The 27525-nt window shown below is 42.7% G+C and overlaps 1 protein-coding gene across 1 annotated transcript in view; it reads right to left on the bottom strand.

Annotated features, from left to right (window-relative positions):
• The window catches only part of MYO3B (myosin IIIB), a 307149-nt gene that overhangs the window by 100730 nt on the left and 178894 nt on the right, over positions 1–27525 (bottom strand). Inside the window, 4 exon segments of the mRNA XM_054972682.1 lie at positions 8311–8391; positions 11190–11352; positions 14249–14360; positions 26171–26376. Coding sequence (XP_054828657.1) covers positions 8311–8391; positions 11190–11352; positions 14249–14360; positions 26171–26376 — 562 coding nt within the window.

The raw sequence follows: 27525 nt of genomic DNA, 5'->3' as shown, positions 1-27525 counted from the left end.
GCTCTTTATTAATTTGCTACTGCAGACTAACACGGCTAACTCGTCTGAATGTGGAGTGTCCCTGTAGTCACCACGGCTAGTAGCCACTGATAGACTTGTTCTCTATGAATCTGTCTAATCCCCTTTTAAAGCTGTCTGTGCCTGAGGCCATCACCACTTCTCTGGCAGTGAATGCTACATCTTAATCACTTGTCACTTGTCATGTAAAGAAGTATTTTTTTTTTATATATTACTGCCCATCAGCTTCACTGGATGCCCACAAGTTCTAGTATTATGGGAGAGGGGGGGGAAGTCTCTCACCACCCTTGTTACCCCACGCATAATTTTATAAACCTCTATCATGCTCATCTCTTTTCTAAAATGAAAAGTCCCCAACTCTTTGCCCTTTCCTCATAGGAAAGGTTCTCTAACCCCCTGATCATCTTGGTTGCCCTCTTCTGTATTTTTTCCAGCTCTGCAATGTCCCTTTTGAGATGTGACCAGAACTGTACACATTATTCCAAATGTGGCTGCTCCACAGTTTTATACATTATAATATTGGCTGTTTTTATTTTCAGTCCCTTTCCTAATAATCCCCAAAGGCAAAGCATTCTTTTAGAATTGGCAGTACCTTTCCTAACCTGGGGAATGCATTCTACCAGGGTTTCAGCTAGCATGGTTTTTAAATAGCTTCTAAGCATCCTCTAAGGTTTTGACTTTCTTTATGTTTCCCTTTCAGCTTTCTTTTAACTATGTTCCTCATTTTTGTAAAGTTTCCTCTTTTGAAATTAAATGTTGCTGTTTTGGAGTTTAGGGGTAACTTTCCATTGGCAAGAATGCTGAACTTATTAGCATTGTAGTCACTATTCCCAACTGGCACAAAAATATCTATATCTCTGACAAGGGCCAAATCCACACATCTCAAGTTTGCCGCTATTTTCCCGCCATTATGCGCTTCTCAGAGGGCTGTTCACATACTCTCTCCTCAATCCCGCCATTCTTTTCCATCTGTTGCACTGCACCTCAGCAGGGCCAGATCAAGGAGGGGAGGGGGGGTAGTCTGCCCCCGGCGCCACCAGGGAGGGGGCGCTGGGAGCAGCTGCCAGCTGCCAGAGGGCACAGGCAGCAGCGCGGGCAGCCTCGCAGCCCCCTGCGCTGCCTTTCACCTGCCCCGCAGGACAGGGGGCGGCCGGCTTGCCGCGCACCCCCTGTCCTGCGGGGCAGGCGAAAGCAGCGCGAGGGGCTGCGAGGCTGCCCGCGCCATTTGCCTACCCCGCAGGACAGGGGGCGGCTGGCTGCCCCCTCTCCTGCGGGGCAGGCGAATGGCATGGACGGCCGCACTGCCCTTTGCCTGCCCTGCAGGGCAGGGGGTGTGCAGCAAGCCAGCCGTCCCCTGTCCTGTGGGGAAGACAAAAGCAGCGCGGGGGGCTGCGAGGCTGCCCGTGCCATTTGCCTCCGGGGAGGCGAATGGTGCGGGCGGCTTCCCAGCCCTGCACGCTGCCTCTGCCGTTCCACCCTGCATGATGACGTCACCGAAGTAAGCGGTAGTCTGTGGTAATTGGCCATGCAAACACCTGTGTCCCATCAATGTCTGCAATCTTTTTCATTGACCTGGGACATTGCAGGATAGAATCTAGTGCAATAAATGTGCAGGAAAACCGGAAGGTAGGGAAGTGTGGATTCGGCCAAGGTCTTGAGCCCCACTCAGAACCAAGTCCAAAATCATTGCCCCTTTGGTTGGCTCTGTGAACAACTGTTTTAGTGCACAGTAATGTATGGTGTCTAAAAATCTCATTTTTACAGTATGACTCAAGCCTATGTTTATCCAGTCAGTGTGAGAGCAGCTAAAGTCACCCATTATCACAATATTGTTTGCTTTAGTTACTTCCCTTATTTCCTTTTCCCCCTCAAGATCAGCCTCAAGGGTTTGACCAGGTGGACAATAGTACACCCCCACTTTTAAGAAACACTTCGGGCTCAATATTTCCACCTATATCGTTTCTGTCGAGAGTTTAATTCTCACTTAACTCTATTCTGTGCCCTTTTTGATAGAGAAGGCAACCCTTCCCCCAACACTTCCCAATATGGCTGTCAGTTCCCAGTGGGAACTTGTATACGGAACTCGTATAAAACATACATTTAGTTCAGCATTCAGTTTAGGGTAGTTTCATGAGTTTGCATGTACACTTTCAGAGCCATCACCACTTTAAAAAGAACACTAGGTTTCAGCTTATCTGTTTTTTTCAACACCATATACAAAATGAAAATACAAATCAACTCCATTCCTGTGCTTAAAAGACTGAATCAAATCCACAAGCCAAAGTTGTAGACTCCTAAATATAATCGGTAAGGATCTAAAAAGCTGCCTTATGTTGAATTAGACACAGCATTCCAAGGCCAGAAATGAGGTCCTTTATCCTTCTCTGTCTTGTTCCCTGAGTTTGTTAGTGAATGTTGTTGGGAATTCAGCTAGCAGCTTATACATGGAAAACATGTGTTCTGCTACTGAGTTCTGGAACATCTCATAGAGAGAACTGATAATCTTGACCCCCTTGCCTGATGGTCCCAAACATAAATGTCTTTCAAGTTACAGTTTGTATAGATCCTACAGTTTTCCAGATTCTAGTTCCAGTCTCCCATCTTTACATTTACAATGTGTAATTTACTACAGTTCTATTCCCTTGAGAAAGTGATTCTTGTGTGCTTTTGAGGACCAGGGAACTTTTTGGTTTTAAATTTACTTTTTCTTCCCAGATTTCATCAATGGCTACCGTGCTGCTTGGTCCCATAGAGAACACCCAGCTGCTCATGTACTTGAAAAAGCATCTGTTTATTTTCCATGTGCAAATGAAGCCTACCCTCAAAAGATTTCCTTGCTAGGAAATGAACAACCTGAACAAATCCAGAGGGGTTCCCCCACATCGTATACCAATCAGGAGCCATGTATCTCCTTTCTATTGAGGCTGTGATCCCTTGCTGTCAAAAATACTCAAACAATATTCTGAAATCTGAATGAAGTTTCCTCCACCCAACAATTAAAATGTGCAGGCTAATCCTGGAAGAATTATTCAGGCAAATCATTTCCCCCTTTCACAGTATAAAGTAATGATAAGGTCATTTACAAAAGAACCATTGCCTTTGAAATGTTGACTTGCGGACAGGAGGGCCTGCCTGGAGGAGGGCCACAGATAAAACTGAAGACTGCCCCCCCCCAGCCTGCCTTTCCTCCCCAACAACACCAATCTCATAGTCTTTGGAACAGATTCTGACGAGGGAAGGGTCCAATAAGGTTAATACCCCTACTTTGATCTCTGTCGAGGCAAGAATTAATTTACATTTCAGATGAAAAAGGTTGACAGCATGAAAAGGCATCTTGTTTCTGGTATGTGAATGTGCTGTAATAGATCGGGAATTCTGAAAGGAAGTTCTGAGGAAGCTAAAGGGATAAGCCGCCCTGCTGCCTTGACTGGGAAGAAGATGAAAGGCCAACAAAATTTCAATATTGGGCTGTGCTGTAGAGACATGTAAGCCAAGTGCTACCTAAATTTCAAGACCATCTTTGTCTACCGCCCCCCTGACCCGCTTTTGAAAAAAAAGATATATATATATATATATATATTTTAATTAGATGGTTCTTTTGAATGCAAGGGGAACAAGTGTAACCATTGTACCTTAGAGAACCCAAATTCCTCAGACTCTGAATGTCATGGTGATCACATTTTGTATGAATGGCACAGAGCCCCTAATAGTAGATCTACTGTAAGCACTGGCACATTGGGTTTCTATGCCACCAAATCATGTTAATATAAGAGTAACATGGTGAGATGTCCTCATGAGACCTGGGGAAATGGCCACGCATTGCAATTGCTAGTTATACTTTGAACTCAGAAACAGAGTTAAACGTGTACGTAATTCAGCCACTTGTCCTTTTAATACTATCCAATCGCAAATGGAAAGACTTCAGTACATACTTAACTCTGTCACTGAAATAAATGATTTGTTTAAAATGTTTAGCTGTGGCTGGACTATGCCATTATGTATATAAGGAGGCTACAGTGAGGGGTGGGATTTACTCCTTTCCTATATTATTTAAGGAATTTATATGCTACCTCTCCAGAGTCTTGTTAAATATTAGAGCAAAAGCTGGGCTTTTGGTTCCGCTGTATCACGATGACAATAGCATTAAACCTGTTTAAAATGTAATGCAAAATATCATGGCACACATCAAAACAAAAGTGTCTGCAAATGAATTTCTCATATAAGTAAATTGATGCTCAAAGACATTTTCATAAGGGATGCTGAACAGCTTTTCAAATTTCGGTTTTCATTGATCAGTAGTCCCGTCATTTTATACTACTACGAGACAACACACCGCCCATGACATTTTATTCCATGGAAGATACCATACTCTGTAGAACCTGGTTTGGGTCTCAGTGAGAAAGGCAGACTATAAATAAACAAATGAACAAACAAACATTTGGAACAGGATGCTGAGTTTTGCTGTGGAAAGATGTCCATTAGTGACAGGTAAATCTTACCTGGACAGCTAGTGTGGTGTAACAGCGAGAGTGCTGGACTTTGAAGGGAGAGACCCAGATTCAAATCCCTACTCAGCCATGAAGCTGACTGGGAGACCCTGGACCAATTACTATTTCTCAGCTCACTTTCTAGGGAAACTGTAATAAAATGAAGGAAAGAGAACCCTACATACACTCTGCACTGCTTGGAAGAAAGGCAAGATAAAAAGTAAAAGATCATCTATCCAATCTGTTGGTCCAAGATAAGAAATATCCACTAATAGTCTGGCTGGATCCAGACTAAATTGACAATTGCCACAGATACCCTCTTTCTGCTCTAGGTCCCCCTATGTCATTCCCACCCCCCCTAAGAGCAGCATCCCCTGGAGATTAATGGGCTGCAATGTGAGGAGAGAGGCCATTCTGTGACTGGAAAATTTGGATTGGATTGAAATTTAGATTGTCGGCTTAACTTCTGAATACTGAGGAAGTCTATCCTTCATGACAAAAGGAAGGGTAGTGTGCCTTGAAGACCACATATATTGCCCTTCCATCCTGGGCTGGACCAGCGCAGGGTTGGGGGGGGAGCCATGAGCCCACAGAGAAATTCTCCAGTGGCTATAATAACCAGTCTGCCCCCGGTAGTAGATCTGTTGTCCACCTGTGTTCTACCAGTATATTTGGAGAGAAAGCACATACTACAGTGATACCATAATCCTCCGGTGCTCTCTCCTCCAAAGACAAACCAACCCAGATAAGCATTAGCCCCCGTAATCTCTTATCACTTACAGATGTGGGGCTAGGGTTGCCAGGTCCCCTTAACCTCCTGGTGGGAAGGGGGCCTGGCACTTTACCTTGGCAATTTTCTCTTTCGTGCACGAAGTGCACACATGCCTCTGGCAGGTGTGATGACATCACTTGCATCACTTCCAGAAGGGATGTCATCGTGCCTGTGGGGAGCGCACCCACTGTGCACAGCCCAAGAGGTTTCTTGCATCCCAAGCCCATCCCCTGGGGCTTCCCCCCCCCCACCAGCCAGGTAAGTGGCAGTGGGGGCAGATGCTGGGAGAGTGGGATTCCCCACCCCACTGGGGGACCAGGTAGCCCTTTGTGGGGCACATGTAACAGTATATAACGCAACACCATTTGTATTAATGAACCCCGCTACTAGGAAATGACATTTGCGTTACATCCTATCAGCTCTATATAATTTTCATGACAGGGAATGCGTTTATCTGAGCTACAGGAATCTTAGCCTCAACCAACTAATTTGGGTGATGTGCCTTCCCTTGGCCTCAGACAGAGAGGTGCTGATATTGGGTACCAGCCTAATCCGCCTTGTCTCATCTAGCTCCTTTCTGAGCTGGGAGTCGGAACTGGTCTGTCCTCCTTGCCCTCTTCCCTCAAGCCCTTTGAAGGCCCTATCCAGGCCTGGGTAGGCTTCTCAGTTGTCCACCAGTGGCAAGCAATCGCCCGGGGTTTTGCCCCATTACTAGCGATAAGTAAGAGGTGGTAAAGGTGATCACCCACTATCAGTGGGAAAGCACGCATCCCGCATGGTCCTAGTAGGACCCCATGTCATCACTTCCCAAAGTGACGTCATCGCTCTGGTGCGGGCATGCTCTCAAGCTTTGCTGGGGCCAATTTTGGCCCCAAATAGGCTGAATTGGCTCCACGTAAAGTATGGGAGCTTGCCTGCGGCCAGCATGATGTCACTTCCAGGAAGTGACATCATTGTGCCTCACTGGGAGCATGCAAGCACTTCCGATGCGAGAGAGAAGATGACTCCAAGCCCACCCTCCTAGGAGGAGGATGTAGGGACTTAGGAACCCTAGACGTGGCATGTGCTCAGTGGCCCCCCCTTTACCTAGAAGTTTTGTGGAGGTGTAGACCCGCCTGGGAGGGACCAGTACTGTCCCCTGAGCTATTTCTGCCTCTTTACTCCCTTTCCCTACCCCCAGGGTTGAGCTTCCGATCAGTAGATTGTTAAGCAGCTGGCTGGCAAAGGGCAAGTTACCATTGATTAGCTGGGTGGTGTGCTAATCTGGTTGAATTCCAGATCAAATTAAAGGTAATGGTTTTGACATTTAAAGACCTAAGTGGACTGGGAGCAACTTATCTATGGGATTGTCTCTCCCAGTATGGCCCTTGGAGGACCTTGCGCTCCACAGACCAACATTTGCTGGTCAGCCCCGGCCCAAAGGATGTCTGCCTCGTCTCAACCAGAGCCAGGGCATTTTCTGCCCTGGCACCTACCTGGTGGAACACTATTCCAGTTGAAATCTGGGCACTTTTTGCAGTTCCACAGGGCCTGTAAAATGGAGATGTTCCACTAGCCTTATGGTTGAGGCAATGGCGGCACCTTTCCCTTGGCCCCCCTACCTGTTCTTCTCAGCCTACTCTTCTACTAGATTTTAGTCCATCTACTGTACTGCTGGGTATAGCAACATTTTAGGTGTGCCTGTTGAACACTGTCAATTGTTTTGTATCCCTTAAATTGGGTTTTAGATTTATAGTCTGGTTTTATAATAAGATTTTATTGTATTTATGTATATTTGATATTGTTGTAACCTGTCCTGAGCCTCCTTGCGGGGAGGGCAGGCTACAGACAGACAGACAGACAAAACTACTTGTAATCCGCCCTGAGCCCGTTTGTGGGGAGGGCGGACTATAAATTTTATTATTATTATTATTATTATTATTATTATTATTATTATTATTATTAATAATAATAATAATAATAAGGTGCATCATTCACCCCACCTTATAAGGTGCATCATTCACCCCACTGGGCCTGGTGGCTGCCGGGTCTGACCCTGTGGGGAGCTGAGAAGGAGAGCATGGTGCTGTCTTCACTGCCTACTGACAGGAGTCCCTCTCTGCTTGTTTGAGATTCTGTCAATGGGAGCAGACTCCTCCCCTCCAGTGTCCAGCACAATAGAGGGGCTGGAGAGGCTTCCTTTAGTTATCGCTGGCCTGGGCTTGTGCTAGGAAGAGGAGGAGCATCCACTGCCCATACGTGCAACCATCAAACCACATCTTTGTTTTTGAAAACACTTTGTCCCTTACCTTTGACAGCAGCTCTGCCTTTAGCATGGAAAAAGGGAAGTCCCTGTGATCCTTTCCATCCCCTGTTAGCTGAAGAGGAAGCTGGTAGGATCTACTTACTTCCATTTCCACAGACATTCAAAAGGAGAAGGCAGATTTTCAGGTCTATGTATTCCTTGAGATATATACCCATTGAACTCCACAGGATTTACTGTAAGGAGGCTTAGGGTTACACTATTATTCTCCCAGTGAATTGGCACATGGTGAAGCATTCGAGGGTTACTATTGATCAGGGAATGTAGAACAAGATTGCAATGGAAAGATGATGTTGCTTTGATAAATAAAATCCCCATGCGAATATTATTTTGAATTTCTTGTTCAGAGATTCCAGAATATCCAGACCTTGAATGAGGTTGTGGCGATGTGCTTGGGAGAGCCACGTTTACATAGTACACACTCTCCTGCTCAGAAGCCATCAGCATTGTATGGTGATTTCCAAATACTTAACAACAAGGAGCGTTTTAGCTCCTATCGAGGTCATAAGTATACTGGCATGTTGGGTCAGCTGGACCCTAGTCAGAAAGAACTCTTTCACCAGATGCCTGAGCGCATCCTGACATACGGCGCAGAAACCGAGGATCGGAAGCAGAATATTGAAGAGCCTTTTTTGTTTTGACTGTGCGTTACTCTGTCAGACACAAACACGGACATGGGGAGTAACCCACAGTTAAATAGGTGTCAGCTGTGAAAATATTGTTCTAATTACCTGCTTGAATATGAATAGCAGCATCCACTCTTCTGTTCTTTATATCCTTGAACTTCCTGCGTGCATCATATCCTCTCCAGGCTAAAAATATAAAACCATGTGTTGTGAATTACGCTTACTTGAAAGAAGGGCTACGGAGTCAGAGATGTGCCATGTTTTTTTGATCCCTTTGCCGCACCCCTCTTCCTCATCCCACCCAAGCGCTATCTCAATTCAGCTGCCTGTTGAATGCCTGTTTGTGACTCTCAAGTCTGTCGAAGCAGGGCAGCTTCAAAAAGTTTATTCACTCTTCTGTCACGGCATATGCTCTTTGATTAGGCTTGCCACCTCTCTCAGAGGGGAAAAGGGGGAGGGGGGGGAGAAACAAGACTGGCTTTTGCTTTGCATCTGCTGTTTGAATCTATGCAAATTCAAAACAGCCCTATTGAGTTTTTCAGCACTAAAGCAGAAGTGTTTTTTAAAAGAACACTGGCAACCCTCTAGCTCCACCTTCCTTTACACACAGGCAGTTTTAATGCCATACAGACGGCAACTACGGGTGTTCTGAAGTGCCAGCCAGGGCCATTCTATGAAATGGTGAGAATAAGGTCATCTCTCGTGTGTGTGCCATTTTCAGGTGCTCTTTAAAACTCATCCAGCCTGTGGGATCTGCACTGTGCCATGAACTCAAGATCACTTTGCCGGTGCAAAGGTTCTGACGTAGTGTTGCCACCCAACAGAGCATTCAGGAGGAATGCCACTACATTCCTGTTTTAACCACAATGCTTTGGTTCTGAAGCCATTCCTCCTATCTCATCCCAAAAAGAAATGTGACAAATGGGTTGCGCAGGGACAGGCTATGGTCAAATGGCCAACCAGAAGCCCACAAGGCTCATCAGGCCCTTGCTGCCACCACCCCCTGCAGAGGCTGAAAGTGGTGCACAGTACTCTGAACCCAATATATGAAGCTGCTTCATAGTGAGTCAGAGCTCTAGTCCATCAGCGTCAGTATTATCTACTCTGGTTGTTGGTAGCTCTCCGGGGTCTCAAGCAGAGGTCTTTACCACCATTGCCTGATCATTTTCACTGGAGATGCCAGTGTTTGATCCTGAGACCATCTACAAGCAATACAGATGCTCTACCTGTGATCCACAGCCACGCACCATTTCAACATTCACCCCTCCCCATACCAAAGAACAGTCCACCTTGGAAGCAGAAAAACCTGTATAGAACCATCTCCTTTTGCAAAAGAAAGGGTAGCTTCCAGATCAAAAGCAGCTCCCTGGACTGAATCCAGAGATCCATCAGTGTAAGGCACTGGAGGCCACAGATCTATCCTGCATTCCCCTTTGCCCAGCAGTCTTTTATGACTCCAGAAAAGTTTATTCCTGAGATTGTAGGACCCTATGGATTCACAAAGGAGCCCCGTGGCACAGAGTGGTAAGCTACAGTACTGCAGCCCAAGCTCTGCTCACGACCTAAGTTCGATCCTGGAGGGAGCTGGGTTCAAGTAGCTGACTCAAGGTTGACTCAGCCTTCCATCCTTCTGAGGTCGGTAAAATGAGTACCCAGTTTCCTGGAGGTAACATGTAGATGACTGGGGAAGGCAATGGCAAACCACTCCATAACAGAAGTCTGCCAAGAAAATGTTGTGATGCAACGTCCCCCCATGGATCAGTAATGACTTGGTGCTTGCACAGGGGACTACCTTTACCTTACCTTATGGATTCACAGCCATGCAGGTTGAGAGGTGGCAAAATGACTATTTCTGCCTCCTCCATTAGCACAGTTCTTCTGATAGAAGAGACAAAGAGGTATGATTCTGCCCCCTTCCCCATTGCAACTTTATGACCCACAGAGCTATTAGTCCATGTGGGTCCTGTGATCCCTGAAATAAAATCTCTTGAGGTTGGAAAAGACTACTGAGGGGAGGGATGAATGCGGTTAAGATCTGCAGTCCTTGCAGCCATGGATCACTGCATCCAATCCCCTGTGTAATGTTTTCATTACACCTTAGGCAAATTTACCATACAATTCTTCAAGAGCGCCTCTCTCAACATGATATGAAAAGAAGCCATAGGTCTCTTTTACGAATTTTTGCTCATGGTTAGAATGATTTTATCTATCATATTTTAGGACATGGCATGTGGCAGAGTATGTAGCAATCTCAATATATGCCAGGGCAATACATGACAGGCCTGCTTTACCATGCCCAAACTGCAGCCAAAATTTTCCATGCTAAAACACATGTAGGAATTTGGAGGAACAGTAGGAGCAAAAATGGAGGGAAAAAGTGAAGTTGTGCAACACTAGGAATTTCCCCAATCTCTCTGGTAAAAATCACAGAGATTTGAGAAATTCCTAGAGTATAGTTGTCACTTCTGTGATGTCGCTTCTGGGTATGAAACAGAAAGCGACATCAAAGTGTTCTGCAATGCTGGTTTCCAGGGCCTTTACTCCCTCCACCCTCCATGCTGAAACTAACCATTCTAAGGCCAAACAATGATTATGCTGCACTCAGAATTGTAGTAATTTGAAGCTCTAGAAAAAAGCTCACTAGAAATTAATGCAAATGCTTTTTTGTTTGTTTATAGGCAGTTTTTGCAATCTTTTTTCTTCCTTCACGGCCTTGGAAAGACATTTAACAAGAACACGCTGCCTTTGTTTACAGGCAAAGCCTATAAAAATGTTTTAAGCAAAGACATTAACGATTACTAAGTTGGTAAGTTAGTAATGAATCTCTGTAATGTCCGCATCAGTTAACTGGAAGGAAAGAACCCAACACATGTTATTTTGATTTCACACTGAACAGTTAAGAAAATGGATAGGCAATTTGTATGCAATTAAATGGCTTGAAGCTGTGGGATCATCTATGATATCAGGAAACTCAGAACATTTACCTGACTGAATAGCAATGGCACTATTGGCTCTTCTCTCTTTCAGTTTCTTGTACCTCCTCGCTCCAAGCCATCCTTTGGTGTAAGCCTGCATGACCACTACCCTGCCTATGACTTCATGCAGGACCAAGTTCAGTTGTTCGACGTGATAATACTTCAAGAAAACCTGAAATAGGAGAACATAACAGGCCTTTTCAGATTTACCGTAACATGAACCACCTACTGCAGATAATGGAAGCACTGCTACCCACGATCTTCCTGATACACATGGTTGCCATGTTTTGTGATTGATGATTTGATGTTCTAAACGGATGGACTTTGCATTTTGTAATTGTATTTATGATGCATGTTAAATTTACTATAGCACTTTTGCACCTTGCACTTTGGAAATATATATAATCAATTTCTAGATTTGTGTACCCCCGGTTTGTTGGTTTCTCAGTTTGGTTCTGGGGCTGCCCATTGTCTACTTTCTTTATGTTTTGTGAATGGGGCAATGTGTGCATTTACCATGTGTACAGCCTTGGTACATGTGAACACAAATCCTGAAAAATCCAGTGGCCAGTTTGCATGTACCAAAGCATGGTAAATGCAGATGTTGCCCCTATTCACAGAACATGGTGATCGCACATACAGGGAGCATCGTAGGTAGTACGCATGCCCACTACATGTGGCTGGCAGAATCCCAGTCCATATAATTGTGACATATGAAAACCTCTTATATGGCATCAGCACATCCTTATTACTACTGGCATTAGGGAGTTGGACTAGGTGACTCTGGAAGTCCCTTCCAATCCTATGAATCTATGAAATGGCAAACTAAAGTAAATAACAAAAGGGTCTCTTTTGGAAAGCAGCAGCAAACTTGTCCACTGATGCGCTGGCCAAAATAAATTTGCACATCATTGTTTAAATGAATGGACACTAGCTGCCACTGAAGTCTACAAAAAAAGCCACTGAACATATTCAGGGGATACAGACCACAAGCTGGAACTTAAGACACTGTACATGCAAACACTCGGTTGGTATAGACTCCGGTGGGAGAATTGCAAATCAAAATAATGTGGTAGCCTGGCTCAAAGAAGGCTGCCACATCAGCCTGAAGACTTCAGCTCTGCCTTCTCCCTGATATGCTAGGGTGTGTGTGGGCACACAAGGTATCAGATTTCTGCCTGTTTTCAAAATTCTGCAATCTACACCCTACTGCATTGTTTATTGAATGTCCCAGCAGTTGATCGTATTGAACTGAGTATCAGTGAGAAAGTGGACTATAAATAATGTAAAATTTAAAAAAATAATAAAATAAATAGGAGTGCACTCAAACACCGTTTTACAGTCTTCATTTCTGTACTCTCAAGGAGGGATGTGCCACTTGAATTTTCTGACCGTTTAGACGAGCTCTTAGAAACAATGCAAATGCTAAGCTGAGCATATGGTACATGCTGTATTGCCTTAAATACCTATACAGAAGACAGGATGAATCCCATTTTTTTTAAAAAAATCCTTTTTTCCTTTTCAACAACTCACCGCACATGAAAACCTGCTAGAATTTTTATTCCCAATATGCTCACACTGTATGAATAGGCAGTTCTTAAATGTTGTGGCTCTGTAAGACTTTAAAAAATAGTGTATATATTCTCAGAATGTTTGCAACCTGTTGTCCCCCTTCATATTTGGTCTTGGTCTGGAAACATTGGCCACTAGAAGGAGGAGATTTCTACACAGGGTGGGGAATGGTTGCCAGGCAAAAGGGGAGAAAGATGAACTCTAAGGGAGAAAAGAAGGAGCTGAGGGGCTTTCTCCTGAAGGAGAGGAAAAATTACATGGAATTCCAGAGAAGAAAAGCCTGTAGAGAAGGGCAGCTGGCAGAAGAGCAGCCAACTTCAGCCATGGACCTTTGTTCCATGGTGTTTATGGAACTTCTCAAGGTTTTCCTGTGACTGTACTCACTGGTACCTGGATGGGCCAAGTAGCTCAATCTCATCAAATCTCAGAAGCCAAGCAGAGTTGGCCGGGGTCAGTATTGGGATGGGAGAACACCAAGGAAGCCCAGAGTCACTGCACAGAGGCAGGCAACGGCTATCTACCTCGGAATGTCTCTTGCCTTGAAAAGCTGTGGCTGTGACTTGACAGCACAAATAACCCCCCAAACACCTTACTGGTACTGAGTACTGGCTTCCTTTTTCAGGGCTCTCTCAGAGGGAGAGAGGAAGTAGTAGAAGTCAAGTCAGCATAACTTCACAACTACTGGCTTTTTAAATATAAAAGCACCAAGACTTCTGTTGCTGCTGCTGTGAGGAAAAGCTGTTTCTCAAGAGTTCATTAAGAAACGAGATCTCACCCAGCATTCAGAACTCGCTGGAGTTCCTGAGTTATAGCCTGGTGACTAAGCAGGCTGACTTCTCCTTCAACCCTAACTTCGAGACTGCTCAAGCTCAATATATTGTATATCCTTCTATACCCCTTGGTTTCCCTGCCTTTAAATAAATGCTGTTTGTTTCAGCTTCGTTCAGGTTTCGAATGGGGCATTACCAAAACACTGTGATCACAAACTTGGACCTTTTAATGCTAAAAGAGTTACAGCTCTTCCCCTGCAATCCCATGAAGACTGTGCTGCAATCTGTGCTTAATAATTGAATCCGCTCTTAATTGTGACACTGTGGATATAACAGGACTACGAAATGGCCCTTCTTTGAATCGTTGGACCGTATTCCACATTTCCTTAGTAGAAAGTCCCATATTCCCCCAACATTCTTTAGTAAAAGGAGCAGGAGGTAGCATTCCTCAATGCTGGAATCTTGCCAACAGCTCTAAAGGTCTGCCGTAGACCATGCCATTTGTGTGTAAGGCTCTACATCCATGTATCCTCAAAGCCAGTGCTTTTGGTTGGTTAGAAAATAAAGCTGCACAAGCGATGAGAGTTCCCTGCAAGGAGTACTGATAACTTCCAAACACAGAAAGGTTGCATGGCTGCTTCTTCCCATTTTATAGCAAGATAGTACAAAACTACCATGCTGGCGGCACCTCCTGCAGTAACAGAAGCAAGAGAAAACTTATCTTACCTTTGTTTTTCCAAGTACCCACTTATCTAACTTGACTTTTTGCAGAATAGCAATGCAGCTCTCTTTGTTGGCAACAGGAGTTTCATGTGCCTTGAAAGCGATGTAATAATACCTACAGGAAAAAAACAAAGAACAAATACGAAGCAAGTGAACTTGTTTGCCGTGGCCCAGCTTATGGATTCCTAGGTTCAGAAATTTTCTCTGGTGGGGGGGTGGGCACTGCCACCTGCCCCACACCTGATCTTGGCCTGGGCTTCCTGCCAGGGTGCGCTCTCGGAGGGAGGGGCTACCTCTTCTGAGCTTCCCTCCACAGTAGCGCCCTCTGGAGGCGCACCAGGGTAGGAAGTGAATTGTCCACAACACACTTAACCTTTTATATAGTAGGATAAATGTAAACTTCTTTAGAGTAAATTTGAGTCAGGAGCGTTTCTTTAAGCCACCCCCCCTCCATTCCATCAGTATCCAATACTTAACTGCTGGCAGTCTCTTTAGCATAGTGACATTGAGGGATGGCCAAAACGGAGATTCTGCCAAGATTACAATTAGTTTTCAACAAAATTGAGTGCCACATCTATCTTTATTACAAACACACCAAAAGCAATCACAGGCAAATAGGAGTACCATATCTTTGGCACAGCTCTAGAAATTAAGAATTAACTTAAAGTCAGTTTGCTCTGTTCATTAAACTACTAAACTGCTACACTCTACTTAGTGGTATTACCAGGGTCAGCCCAATCATATGGGCAAATGAGATGGTTGCCTAGGACACTAGGCTTAAACAGACGTTTATTTTCTCTCTTTTAAATATATGTGTGTATTATGTGTTATAAATGAAAGTTCATTCTGGACTTCTCATTTTTCTCTGTATTGAAGGATGGGGGTCACCAAAGTCATAGTTCACCTAGGATGCCAAAAAATCCTGTACAAGCCCTGGTTACTTCTGGAAAGTTTAAAACAATGCAATCCAATGGTATGAGACATGTAATAAGCAATTATAAATTAGGAACAGCGCAAAGATTATCATACATGATATGTTAAACAATGCAGAAAATGGAATTATACAACTAGACATCAATATAGTAATAACTATAATGACTATATAGTAATGACTGTATAATGACTGTATAATAATGACTATATAGATGTACTGTTTTAAAATTGTTTTAAAATGTTGTTAGCCGCCCTGAGCCTGCTTGCGGGGAGGGCAGGATATAAATATGAAATAATAAATAAATAATAAATGGTAGTAAGAACAGTATCATATATACAATAAACAGATAATACATACAACAAATAGTGGCATAGTGACTATAGTCCTGGTTCCTTTATAAAAAACAGTTTCCTGAATCATTCTATTATCCCTTTAGAAAAATGCTTTCCTGGCTAGTTCTCTGCGATAGCCTTCCTGACCTCCTCAGGCAGGCCATTCCACAAGGTGAGGACTGCACCAGAGAATGCACCTATATGGGCAGCTATTGCTCTTCCCTATTCACAGAGTGACAACTTCAGAAGGCTGTTCTCCAATGAGCAATGCTTTCACAAAAGAGCACAGCAGGAGGCAGTTCTGCCATTATGAGGGTCCAAGGACATGAAGGTTATGTGATAACCAGTACCTTGAACTGAACCTGGTGACTGATAGGCACCCAGTTAAGTGACCACAGCATGGGTGCAGTATGCATACTCCTTCTTCTAGCTCCCAACAATAACCATTGTGTGCCAACTGGAACATGCAAGTTGACTTCAAGCTGTGTGGCTATTAATCCAAGCAGGTCCCATGACCCCAGGTATTAACATTCCCTGAAGTCTGAAAGGACTGCAGCATGGGGAGGAGAACATGGAAAAGATCTGCAGTCCTTATACCACCCAGCAATGAATCCAACCACAAAGTAGAAAACCTTTGCTATTTGCATCTCACAATGCCATGGCATGTTCATATCAACGTGAGTAATTTATGTTGAACAGGATTGGCTTTGACTAGAATCCCAACTAGAGATGGGCACGAACTGAAATACGAACCAAAGTTCATCACGAAAAGGGCCATTTTTTGGTTCACGAATTACGAACCAGCGGTTTGTTGGAGAGCATTTCTGATGAACCGCGACAAACTACTATGATTTTTAGGCCAGTTAGTTTGGTTCATTTTTTGGTTCGTCACTGTAGACAGCCTTAAGCCGATCAATTAGTTTCCTAGGCAATGGGGGTGTGAATGGGTATTCTGCAGACCTTCTGCAGCCCTACCGGGAAGTGACGCATTCACGAACCAAACGAACTGGTTCGTGAACCAGGCAATTTCATGCCAGTTTGTGGTTTGTGAAACGTGATGAACCACAAACTGCAACGAACCTCCATTTTCCCAGTTCGTGCCCATCTCTAATCCCTACTTTCAGGACTCATCTTGGTCAATATTACTTTTGCTCATCAGCCTCCATTGTTCTAGCACAAGGCATCTCCCCAAACCATCCCAACAATTTCTTTCATAATTGCATTATCTTTCTTAATTGTGTGCAATCTCCATTTCTTTTTCATGCGCTTCCCTAATACACCTTATATTTCAATTTATAAGAAGGAAAATAAAAGCCTGGAGCTATATAATGTGGAGTGAGGTAGAATGTCTAGGGTCAACAATGGGGTAGAAAATAAGAAGAAGCCAAAAGCAAAGGAGACCTTTCACTAAATTATTTCCTATTTTCAATGCGATATTCTTCAAAACAACTGAGAATTCTTGCTGTACTGTTAAATAAATCAAAATATGTGCAAGGAAGTTTCTCAAAAACTAATTTCTTTCTAAATCCAGGTATCTCTCAGATCATTCTGGTGATATTAGTATTCATTTGGAAAATGAGACTAAAATCTAAAATTCTTGAAGGCATTTCATGTTTTTCTCAAGGGGTAGGGTAGATGTCAAATAATACTTCATCATAAGGCTTGTTTTCAGCATTTACACACATGCCATAGTAAATTTATGGTCTACCTTTCTTACTGAGACTCAAAGCGGATTACATAGTGTAAGTCAGTAACACTCCATACAAAGAGATATCTAATAAGCACAATGTACGTTGATACAATCGATATGAGGTAACATCTAATGAGCAATGTACTCACACTAGGATTACACAAATCTGAATGAGCATAACGTATTAGGCATGATATGAGTGTGGATATAATGAAGAAAAATGATATTACATCAGTAGAAAACAATGATGGCTGAAAAATGAGGATGAAATTTTGTTATTAATTAAAAGGCACTTACCTGGATAGCCCAGGCAAGCCCAATCTCACCAGATCTCAGAAGCTAAGAAGGGCCAGCCTTAGTTAGTAATTGGATAGATACCTCCAAGGAAGATCAGGGTTGTTATGCAGAGGCAGGCAATGGCAAATCACCTCTGTTTGTCTCTTGCCTTGAAAACCCCAGCAGGGATCACCATAAGTCAGCTATGACTTAATGGCACTTTCCATCACCACCGAAGGGCATTTGGTTGGCCTTGAGATTAGCCAGTGTCATATATGGTTGAGTTATGGAACTAATTTTGGATGTTTGCAATAAGGCTCTGGTATAAGTCATCATTTACCTATATTGGTCATTGACTGAAATGAAGATGAAACTTGGTCATTCACAGAAGACACAAAACTGGAATTTATGGCTGAGACATACTAGTAAATATCAGATTATCTTTGATTAAGTAGGTTTCAAATGAAATGTTTGATTTCATGCAACAAAAAATTAATTAGGGTGCACTCAACTAAAAATTAAGCACAAATCTCATTAGTGTCAAAGGAAAAGTTAAACACATGCTTAATTCCATCCCATAAAATTTTTAATAGGACTTTAAAGTGGGTAATTTTGGGTAGACCATGTTTTAGACTTTAAGATACCACAGACCTTATTGTCTTCTATGACAGACAACAAAAAAGTGGATAGCACACACACACCCCACCGCCATTTCCTGTCTTCTTTAAAAAGGTGTTATTACTTTTAGGAAAAACTAGGTACTAAATAACTGTCTCATAATCATAAGTAGCAGTAACAACATTCTCCATGGCCTGGAAGGAGAGGTATGGGGGGGGGAGAGAGGAAGAATTGAGGATAATACTTGATGTATGTGATGGAATCAGCTCTGGCCCATGGAAACTTAGGCCATGATAAATCTAGTAATCTTTTAACATCTGTCCTAGATAAGTAAGCAACAGCTTGCAAATAAGGCTCAATCTAACTAAATTGAAGTGATGCACACTGGGACAAAACCCCTTTAATTTCACATAGCATTGACTGATCAGGAAAGAAATTTTGGGACTGCAATGGACAGCACAATGGAAGTGTTGTAGTAGTGAGGAGAAAAGTACATTCACTGCTAGAGATTATTAGGGAAAGAGAGGAACACAAAACAACCTGTATTACATTGCCCATGTAATAGTTCTATGGCATGGCTACATTAAAGTTCTGTCTTTAGAAAATCTCAAAAAGGATATTGTAACTGGAGAAAAGGCGAAGAAACAGGCAATCCAAATGATCAAGGATTTGGCAGAAAGGTTAAATAGTTGGAGGCTTAGAAGAACTAAAAGAGAACATGAGGCAGATTTGTAAAATTATGCACATGGTGGAGAAAATAGGTTGTGTTTTGAGGAAGTGGTGGTGGGATCACAGCACAGATAGATCCTCCAAATTCTGAATTAGACCTTCCTCCTAGGGTTGCCAAGTCCTTTGAGTCCCCCGGCAGAGTACAGGGAAACTGGCATTCCCCCTCTGTGCTCTTCGGTGTCCCTATGCGTGTGTGCGCTCCTGGCATGTGTGACGACATCACTTCTGGGCCTGATTTGGCCCGAAACAGGTCCGTTGCGGGGCACAGGGGTGCGCTGCGCCACTGGGGGGCACCCCCCCCCGCTGGCCAGATAAGAGGGGTTGGGGGGAGGAGGTGGGAACAGGGGATCCCCCACCCTGGGCAGGGGAATGGCAGCCCTACTTCCTCCAAAAGCTCAACACAAAAAATTAACTCCAAGGTATGTCCCTTTTTGCTCTGACCTGGATAGCTCAGGCAAACCTGATCTTGTCAGATCTTGGAAGCTAAGCAAGGTGGGCCTCAGTTAGTAATTGGATGGGAGACCTCCAACAAAGACCAGGGTTGCATAGACAGGCAATGGCAAATCACCTTTGTTAGTCTCTCTTGCCTTGAAAACCCCAGGAGGGGTTGCCATAAGTCTATGACTTGACAGCACTTTCTACCACCATGTCCCTCTTCCGTGGGTTGGGCACAAATTGTGTGAGACCCACAGTAGCCAAGGAGGCTACAAAATCCTGAGCTAGCCAGACAGGGTTGCCAGGCCATTTCTGGAAAACAGCAGGAAACCAGGGGGCAGGAGAACATGGGATGGGGGCAGCCCACTTTGTAGAATGGTCTGCCTGAGGAAGTTGGGAAGACTCCCACACTTCTATTATTCTGCAGAATGTGAATATCAGAATTATTTAGAATATTTTTATGAAGGATAGAGTTATAGTTTATGGCACTCTTTATTACGTGTATTATCTTGTTCTTGCTGCATTGTTTTTTAAACTGTATTCCAGTTTTATTTTGTAATTTGCTTTGAGTCTAAGCAAGAAAGGTGGACTACAGATATATAAACAAATAAATAGAGACAGGAATGCCGTATTTTATTATTTAGCATCCAGCAATGTTTAGATACCGCCAGCAATGTCAGATTCCATTTTTTAAAGAAGCACCTCAGAATTACATAAAACATAATCTATATTCCTTGCTGAAACTTCTTGATTTCAGACATCAAGGAGAGATGCTAGAAGTCCGCAGCATCCAGTTTTCAAAAAAGTTTTGATCTTGTTGGCATTCCCATCACAAAGTTCACCACACTACATGCCTCCTTCACACCCCAAATCTTGAGGGGGCCACAGCTGCCAACGATTGCATTGTTACTGCTTTTCAAGAGCTGCAAGAACTGAATCATGTAAATGTTCTCTTGACATATTTGCTGGCATATGAATAGTGGTAATTCAGTATGAGTTACTCACTCTGCTCTGTAATAAATAGCCCTTCTGAGAGATTTCAGGAGCTAGGAAAATTTAAGCCAAGATCAAAGCTATGGGTCTTGTCTTGATGCACTTGCATGAGTCCCATTAGCATTGACAAATAAAAGGGAAAATGCAAATCTCACTGCCACCAGTTTTGCCACAATGAAATAAGTAATCTGCACCTTAAAGGGTAACAACAAACCAACTGCTTCTCCAAATAGGATGCAGCGGCAATGTTCTTATTTTTGGTATTTCCTGTTGTCACTTCCAAGACTCATATTTGTGTGGTTACCACTTAGATTTTCTCTCTCAGAACTGCATAAAAACAAAACAACCCACCTGCACACCAATGCTGGTAATTGCATTCGGATAGCCATGTGCCGTCAAATGTATCTTCCACGTGTAGAATGCCCCCAGATAAAATTATGCAAATAAAGCTGAGCCTTCATAGGCAGCACAGGATAAAATATATTAAAGGAATGTTGCAACAAGCTCCATAACAAGAGCGCTCCGGAAAAGATTCAGATAAAGTTACCTGAAGAAATCCACATGTAAAGAATGGAAATATACAGAACTTGGCTGTCTTGTCTTCCATTTAACAGCATCAAGTAAGAGTCCTATGATTATAGTTCTGTGCCCTACTTAACTAATTCAAGGGAGCTCTGACTCTCAAAAGCTCATACCCTGGAAATCTAGTGCCTCTGGATCCAAAATCTTGCTCTTCTAAGGACACAAATTAAGCATTTTGTAACACAATCCTAAATCCTGTCTCTGAAAAACTTGAGATGGCAACTAATCCTGATGCCATCTTATCTCCAAGACACACCAGAGAGAGTGAGATATAAGCTTTGCAATCCCTATACCATTCTAGAAACAGGAGGCATCAGGGGATTTGTCGGGGGAGCAGCTAAGATTAGTTGGTGGTATCCTATGTCACTCCTAGTGCTAGTGTAACATTATGCCAGCCACAACCATGGCATAAATGGAAGATGTCCACAGAAATCAGAGAGAGAGGAGAAAATGCCACTCTTCACATCCTCCTGCCACACCCCCAAGCCACAACACGGCTTGGGATACCGACTAAGCCTTAGGAAAGCCAGTCTCAGCTTTCCTAAGTACCACATAAACAAACAGGACCACTATCTCTTGGTACACAGATCAGGGTTATATCTCTCTGGGACTCACAAGGGAAGATTTCAGTAATGAAAATTCAGAAAAAGCACTTTGAACAAAAAGAGAGCATTTTGTAAGCTACTATACTTTTAAAAACAGATAGGGTTGCCAGCATCCAGGTGGAGCCAGCGCTGTATTAATCCATAGCCGGGCCTCTAGGCTTTCAGATATTTCAGGGCCCCTCCAGCACTTCAACTACAGCCTGGCCCTGGTTCAGTAGATACTAGACCACAGTGTGGTGGTGGAGAAGGCCCTCAAGTCATAGCTGAGTTACGGCAACCCCCGGTGGGGTTTTCATGGCAAGATAGCACTATATCCATTTTGAGGGTCTCCTGAGATATGCTATTCACAATTTTAAAAAAATATTTTTATTGCACAAGTAGAACTCTTCAGGAAAACACATTTTGGGGCTATAATTGTTCAATACTGTAATATTTTGAAGTGAATAAAAGTTATTATTTATTAAAAATATGTATCATTTATGGATAATTGTTTTAATATAAGAGACAATTTGTTTCACTTCAATAAGGAAGCAGTTATTTATCTTATTAATAGAGATTATATAAGAGAATCAATTAATTGTAATTTATGTGGGGGGTGCCTCAGCAAAAAAAAAATGACGGGCCTCTAGTCCCTACAGGGCCCCTAGGCTGAAGCCTAGTCAGTCTTATGAATAATACGGCCCTGGGTGGTGCCTGGAATTTTCCCAGAATTACAACTGATCTCCAGAGTACAGAGATCAGTTTCCCGGGAAGAAATGGCAACTATGTAGGGCTAACTCCATAGCATCACATACATCTCTGCTGAGTTTTCTCCCCTTCCCAAACTCTGCTTTCCCAAAATCTCCAGGAATTTCCTAAGGCAGAGTTGGGAACCCTAAAAGAAAAGATTTGGTACAAGTTCAGAGTTAATGCAGTGCTTGATATTAAGTTAATTAACCATCTAGAGTTTTGTCATGGGAAAAAGGAGGGTTAAAATGACTTGAACAAGTAGAGAAAGAAAGACAGCCCTAGAAGAGAGACCCTTACAATTCTACATTCAAAGAGGGTAGCTGAATAAGATGTTATATGAACCAACTATAAACATCTCAGAAAACCTGTCACTGAAATTATCACTCCATGTTAATTTGGTATGGATCTGCAATGAAAATTAACAAAAAGGTCTATCGTTGTCAGATGGACCAATCAAGTTTGCAAACACCAAGAAGTCAGGTTCTCTGATTAAAAACTCCTGCATCATAATTCCAGATGCATGATTAGTTGTCTATGTGGTATGTGCCAGCAAGTTGCTTCCGACTTATGGTGAAGAATTACCTCCAAAACGTCTTTTTCATATCTTGTAACCTGGAGGCTGTGGCTTCTTTGACTGAGTCAAGCCATCTCATTTTGGGTCTTCCTCTTTTCCTACTGCCTTCTACCTTTCCTAGCATCATTGTCTTTTCCAGTGAGTCTTTTCTTCTCATTATGTGACCAACCATTCTGTTTCCCCATATTCTGTCCTAACAGTAGCCTCTTGTCCAGAGTAGAGGTTGCACATCAATACTAAATGGTTAGTTGTGAGAAAAACGCACTATAAACATGCTCCAAGGCACTCAGACTATTGTTATGCTATCTCATCTTGGGAAGGGGTGTACATTGTGGGCACTCACAATGTCAGAGTTATGTTTAGCAAGAACCAATGTAAGGGCTTCTCAACAGCTGCTACTAAACTGTGGAACTCAGTTCTCCAGGAGTTACAATCCTAATCTCAGGCCTTCTGGTATCATCCGAAAGCACGCCTTTTCCAGAAGGCCGTCAAGTAAATTTGATGTTCCCTGCTTTTAAGTCTATTTGATTGTTTTATTTAGAAGGATATCATCTGAGATGCGTTTTTAGCATTTTATAAAAATCTTTAAAATGAACTAGAGACTAAGCCCTAGCCCAGTTTAAAATTGGGCTTATTGATGAAACAAACCAACAGACAAACTGGTATTCAGCTATAGAGTTTTTCATAGAACATATCATAAATCCAGTGAGTTTCTGGCAATTCCTAGATTGACATGACATTATTTTATTAACATAAATAAGTGGGGAGTTGGAGAGGAGAAATATTATGTAGTTTTAATATTTTGATATATGTCTATTCTCTAATGTTATTTTCTGTTATATTATTATGCAGTTTTAATATTTTGTTACGTATTCTGCTATCAATATTCTGTTTACTCTCTAATGTCACTTTCTGTCGTATATTCTGTTTTTGATATTCTTTCTACAGTTCAATGCTATTTTCTGTTTTAATAAAATAATTTTTGAAAAAAATAAAAAACTTGGGTAGGCATTGTTTGAATTCTTTGTATGTAAGTATAGTTTCTTGTAGTGGGCACATTGTAACTTTTTGGAGGGCTATTGTGTAATATTATCATTCATGTTACCTTTAGTTTGTAATTGCCATGAGGAAGGAGGCGTTCTGAAATGGGAGGATTTTGGCTAGCTCGCCCATTGCGATTACAACTGAATTTACAAGTGGAGTACTCATGAAGACATACCCTCAAAAATTACTTTGTGAAGATCCTTGTGCTTTTGATGAATGTACTGAAATTTGAATTTGCCTTTGGTATCTATACTGTATCGCATATGTTTTGTTGGATTTTGGTGAGGCACGGTCACTTTAATGAACAGGCACTAGCACTTTATATTTCTAAGAAAACTGTTTACGAATGCTTGGCTCTTTAGAACTGAATTGTTCTTTGTATGGATTTTATTTTGAATGATATGCGATATTGAAAAGATAAATTGCTTGCTGTCTTGTTGGATCGTTTCCCCTTAAACCTTATTGTTCTGTATGTTCTATGATGATCTGATACAGCTGATGTTAATACATTATTGTAATAGACTTTTAGTAAGCTAATCACAGTGCAGTCTCTTCCCCCAGCGAGTATACGGCAAGCCTCATTGTGGGGCTGCATGTGCCGCACCTCCATGCAAAGCCCACTCCTGACATATGCAGAACCCTGACCTGATTTGTTAATTGTGTAGTTTGACCCATATTTTGAGGGTGAATTGGTAGAGATGCAACTTTCTGTTTTCAAGTAACAAGCTACCCTTCAGAGATGCCACATGAAGTAATTCCAGAACAAAAGCCTGGGAAGCATTAAACAAGACTTTAGCTTTTGTTTACCTCCAACCTGATAAACCTCCCTGGTTTCTGTTTCCTCCTGCCTTTGATGGCTTTGTTCTCCCTTTTTCCGGCTAAGAGTTTACAAAACAGCTGCTATTGAACAGGAAGATAAGAAGTGTACCTATTTGCTTATTAACATCAAGGGGAGCAAAAACTGCTGGTTCATCTATTTTTGTTGTTAAGTTGCTCAAACGGATCAAAATACCAATTAACTTTCCGGCTTAGAAAAAAAAATCTTTGATATCCTCAGATTTACTGCCATTTCGAAACTCTTGTTCATACCTGCCTAATGGCTTTTTTGATTAGGAACAAAGAAACGCCAGTCTGTTTAGCATTCGACCTGTTTTTCAATGTTTTTTCACTACTAAGTACCTCCAAATACTAAATGCAGTATTTATTTGTCTTACTACTGAATTACAGTCTATACAGATCATGGGTTAAGGAGACGCTGTTATTTCCAGACAGGACCTGCGCTCAAGCATTCCCCCCACCCCACCTACCTCGCTTCCCCAAAATTCACTACAGAGCACAGGAAACCCAAAAGGAAAAAGTACCCACAGCTAGGGAAATTCTCATGACTAGTGCCACAGTTGGGAGCTTACAGACCATCACTGCAGCATGGGAAAATTTAAGACGCTAGAGGAAGAAAAGAGGAAACTGTGTGGATGACTAAAGCAGGAGTCCACTGTCATCTTAAAGACTAACAAATTGATTCTAGCATATGCTTCTGTGCATCAGAGATCACTTCATGAGATGTATGGAAGGGTATGCCAGTTTGGTCAATTTATATATACAACAGAAAGGTGTGTGGGGGCAGAATTCATAAAGAATCCAACTAAATCTTACAGCAGCCTCAGTCCAGCCTGTAGCTGCTGCTGCCATTTAGAGGAGAATTTAGCAGTTTAAAAATTGCTGCAAGGGCCCAATCCTGACCAGGCTCTTGATGTAGTAGCAGCATACAATCTTGTCCCCCCCTCCCCATGCCTTTTCAAGTGCTGAAATAGCCTCCATGACTGTTTTGGCACTTGAGAAAGTGCAGTGGGGGACTGCATCCCTATTGCAATTTTTAAATGTCTAAACTCTCCTGTAAAATGGTGTTGGTGGCCATGGTTTGGACCTGTGACTGCTGTAACATGTAGCTTGGTCCAAAGTCAGGCCGGTCCAGAAGCAGATCCAGTCCAAAGCTTATTCAGTTCACTCAGCCAGAGATGCAGGGACTTGGAAAGTGCAGGATAATTTCCCATTTCATAACTATTATGACATTACAGGGGGAAGATTCTGAACATTAAAAAACACCACTTATGTTAAAATAATTGCTTGCATGTAGAATAACAACACACAGGGGGAAGGCTGTCAGGACTCTTTTTTTTGACATACTATAAAAACTATAAATCATTCTTGGGTTTATTTGTTTTTTATACACGGGAAACATTTAAACACGTGATCTCCCATAAATACCATCAGGTAGTACAGTTGTAAGAATCATATGATCTCTGCATGTATTGGACTTTAAGCCAGTCTATTGAATGAAACTCCAAAGGTTAACGTTTATGTTGCCCAACAAGAAAATTGCTTACCTTTTCACAAACTCCTCAAAGAGAATGCGATGAGAATACCCTTGTCGACGTATGTTGATGGTCTCTAGAATACCGGTGTAGCGCAGTTGCACTAAAACTCTTGCCTGGGAAAATTTCAATGCTTCCCTGTCATCATTGGGCTTAATGCAGCGAACAAAATGAGGCTGCCCAACCACCATTTTGGACAACAGATCCATTAGAGAATACTAAGAAAGTAAAAGACAAAATGGAAAGATAATTTAGAAAAGAGTGCAAAGAATAGATGAAGAAATGAAATTCTGTGTATGCCATCCCTTCGAGTCACATCCCACTGAAAAAGGGGCATGGACAAACAATATCCAACAAACCTGAAAATAAACTAGAATTTTTAAAAAATGTATCAGAACATACCTCTGCAATCCTATGCGGAGTCACTCCAGCCTGAGCCCATGGACAGCCAATGTGGTGTAGTGGTTACATTGCCAGACTAGCACTGGGAATCCACACTCAGCAATAAGGCTCACTAGGTAACCTTGGGCTGGTCACTCTCTCTCACCTTAACCTACCTCACAAGGTTGTTGTGAGGATAAAGCAGAGGCCAGGAGGACCATGTAATGCCACCTGGAGGCCCTTGGAGGAAGGGTGGGATAAAAACGTGATAGACACAACTCTGTATAGGATTGCACTGCAAGGAGATGCAGGCTAATAAACTGAAGCCTAATCCCAACAAGATGGAAGTGCTGCTGGCAGGTGGGAGGTCTGACGGGAATTGAAGAATCTGGATGAGGTTGCATTCCCCTTGAAGGAACAGGGCCATAGCTTGGGAATGCTCCTGTGCCTGGGCCTGTTGCTAGATAAGCTGGTGTCAGCTGTGGTCACTAGTGTCTTTTCCCAACTTCAACTGATTAACCAACTTTCCTGTACAAAAAAGATCTGGCCACTGCAGTGCATGGCATCATAACATCTAGATTAGATTACTGCCATGTGCTCTACACAGTTGGTACATAATGCTGTAGCTGGGATACCGACTGGAGTGCCTCACTCTTGGCCAGTTTACACCTGCTCTCAATTTGTTTCTAAGCACAATTCAAGGTGCAGGTGCTTAACATGAAAGCCCTATATGGCTTGAGACCAGCATTCCTGAAGAACCTCCTACTCCTATAGGAACTCCCATATGAATCTATCCAACAACTATATTTATTTTCCAAGGCCCTGCTTTGGGTGCCGTCACCTTCTGAGATGAGGCAGGAGGCAGTCCAGAAGAGGGCCTCCTTGGTGACGGCAACCGAACTATAGAGCTCTCCTCCCAGGGATGTTCTTCTCTCTCCTTGTGTCAGTCTTCTGCCGGTGGGTGTTTTTTTGTTTTTTGTCAGTGA

This window comes from Eublepharis macularius, chromosome 2, assembly GCF_028583425.1.
Source record: "Eublepharis macularius isolate TG4126 chromosome 2, MPM_Emac_v1.0, whole genome shotgun sequence".
Lineage (NCBI taxonomy): Eukaryota > Metazoa > Chordata > Lepidosauria > Squamata > Eublepharidae > Eublepharis > Eublepharis macularius.
The sequence above is the reverse complement of the archived record's forward strand: the minus strand, read 5'-3'. Positions and strand labels throughout refer to the sequence as shown.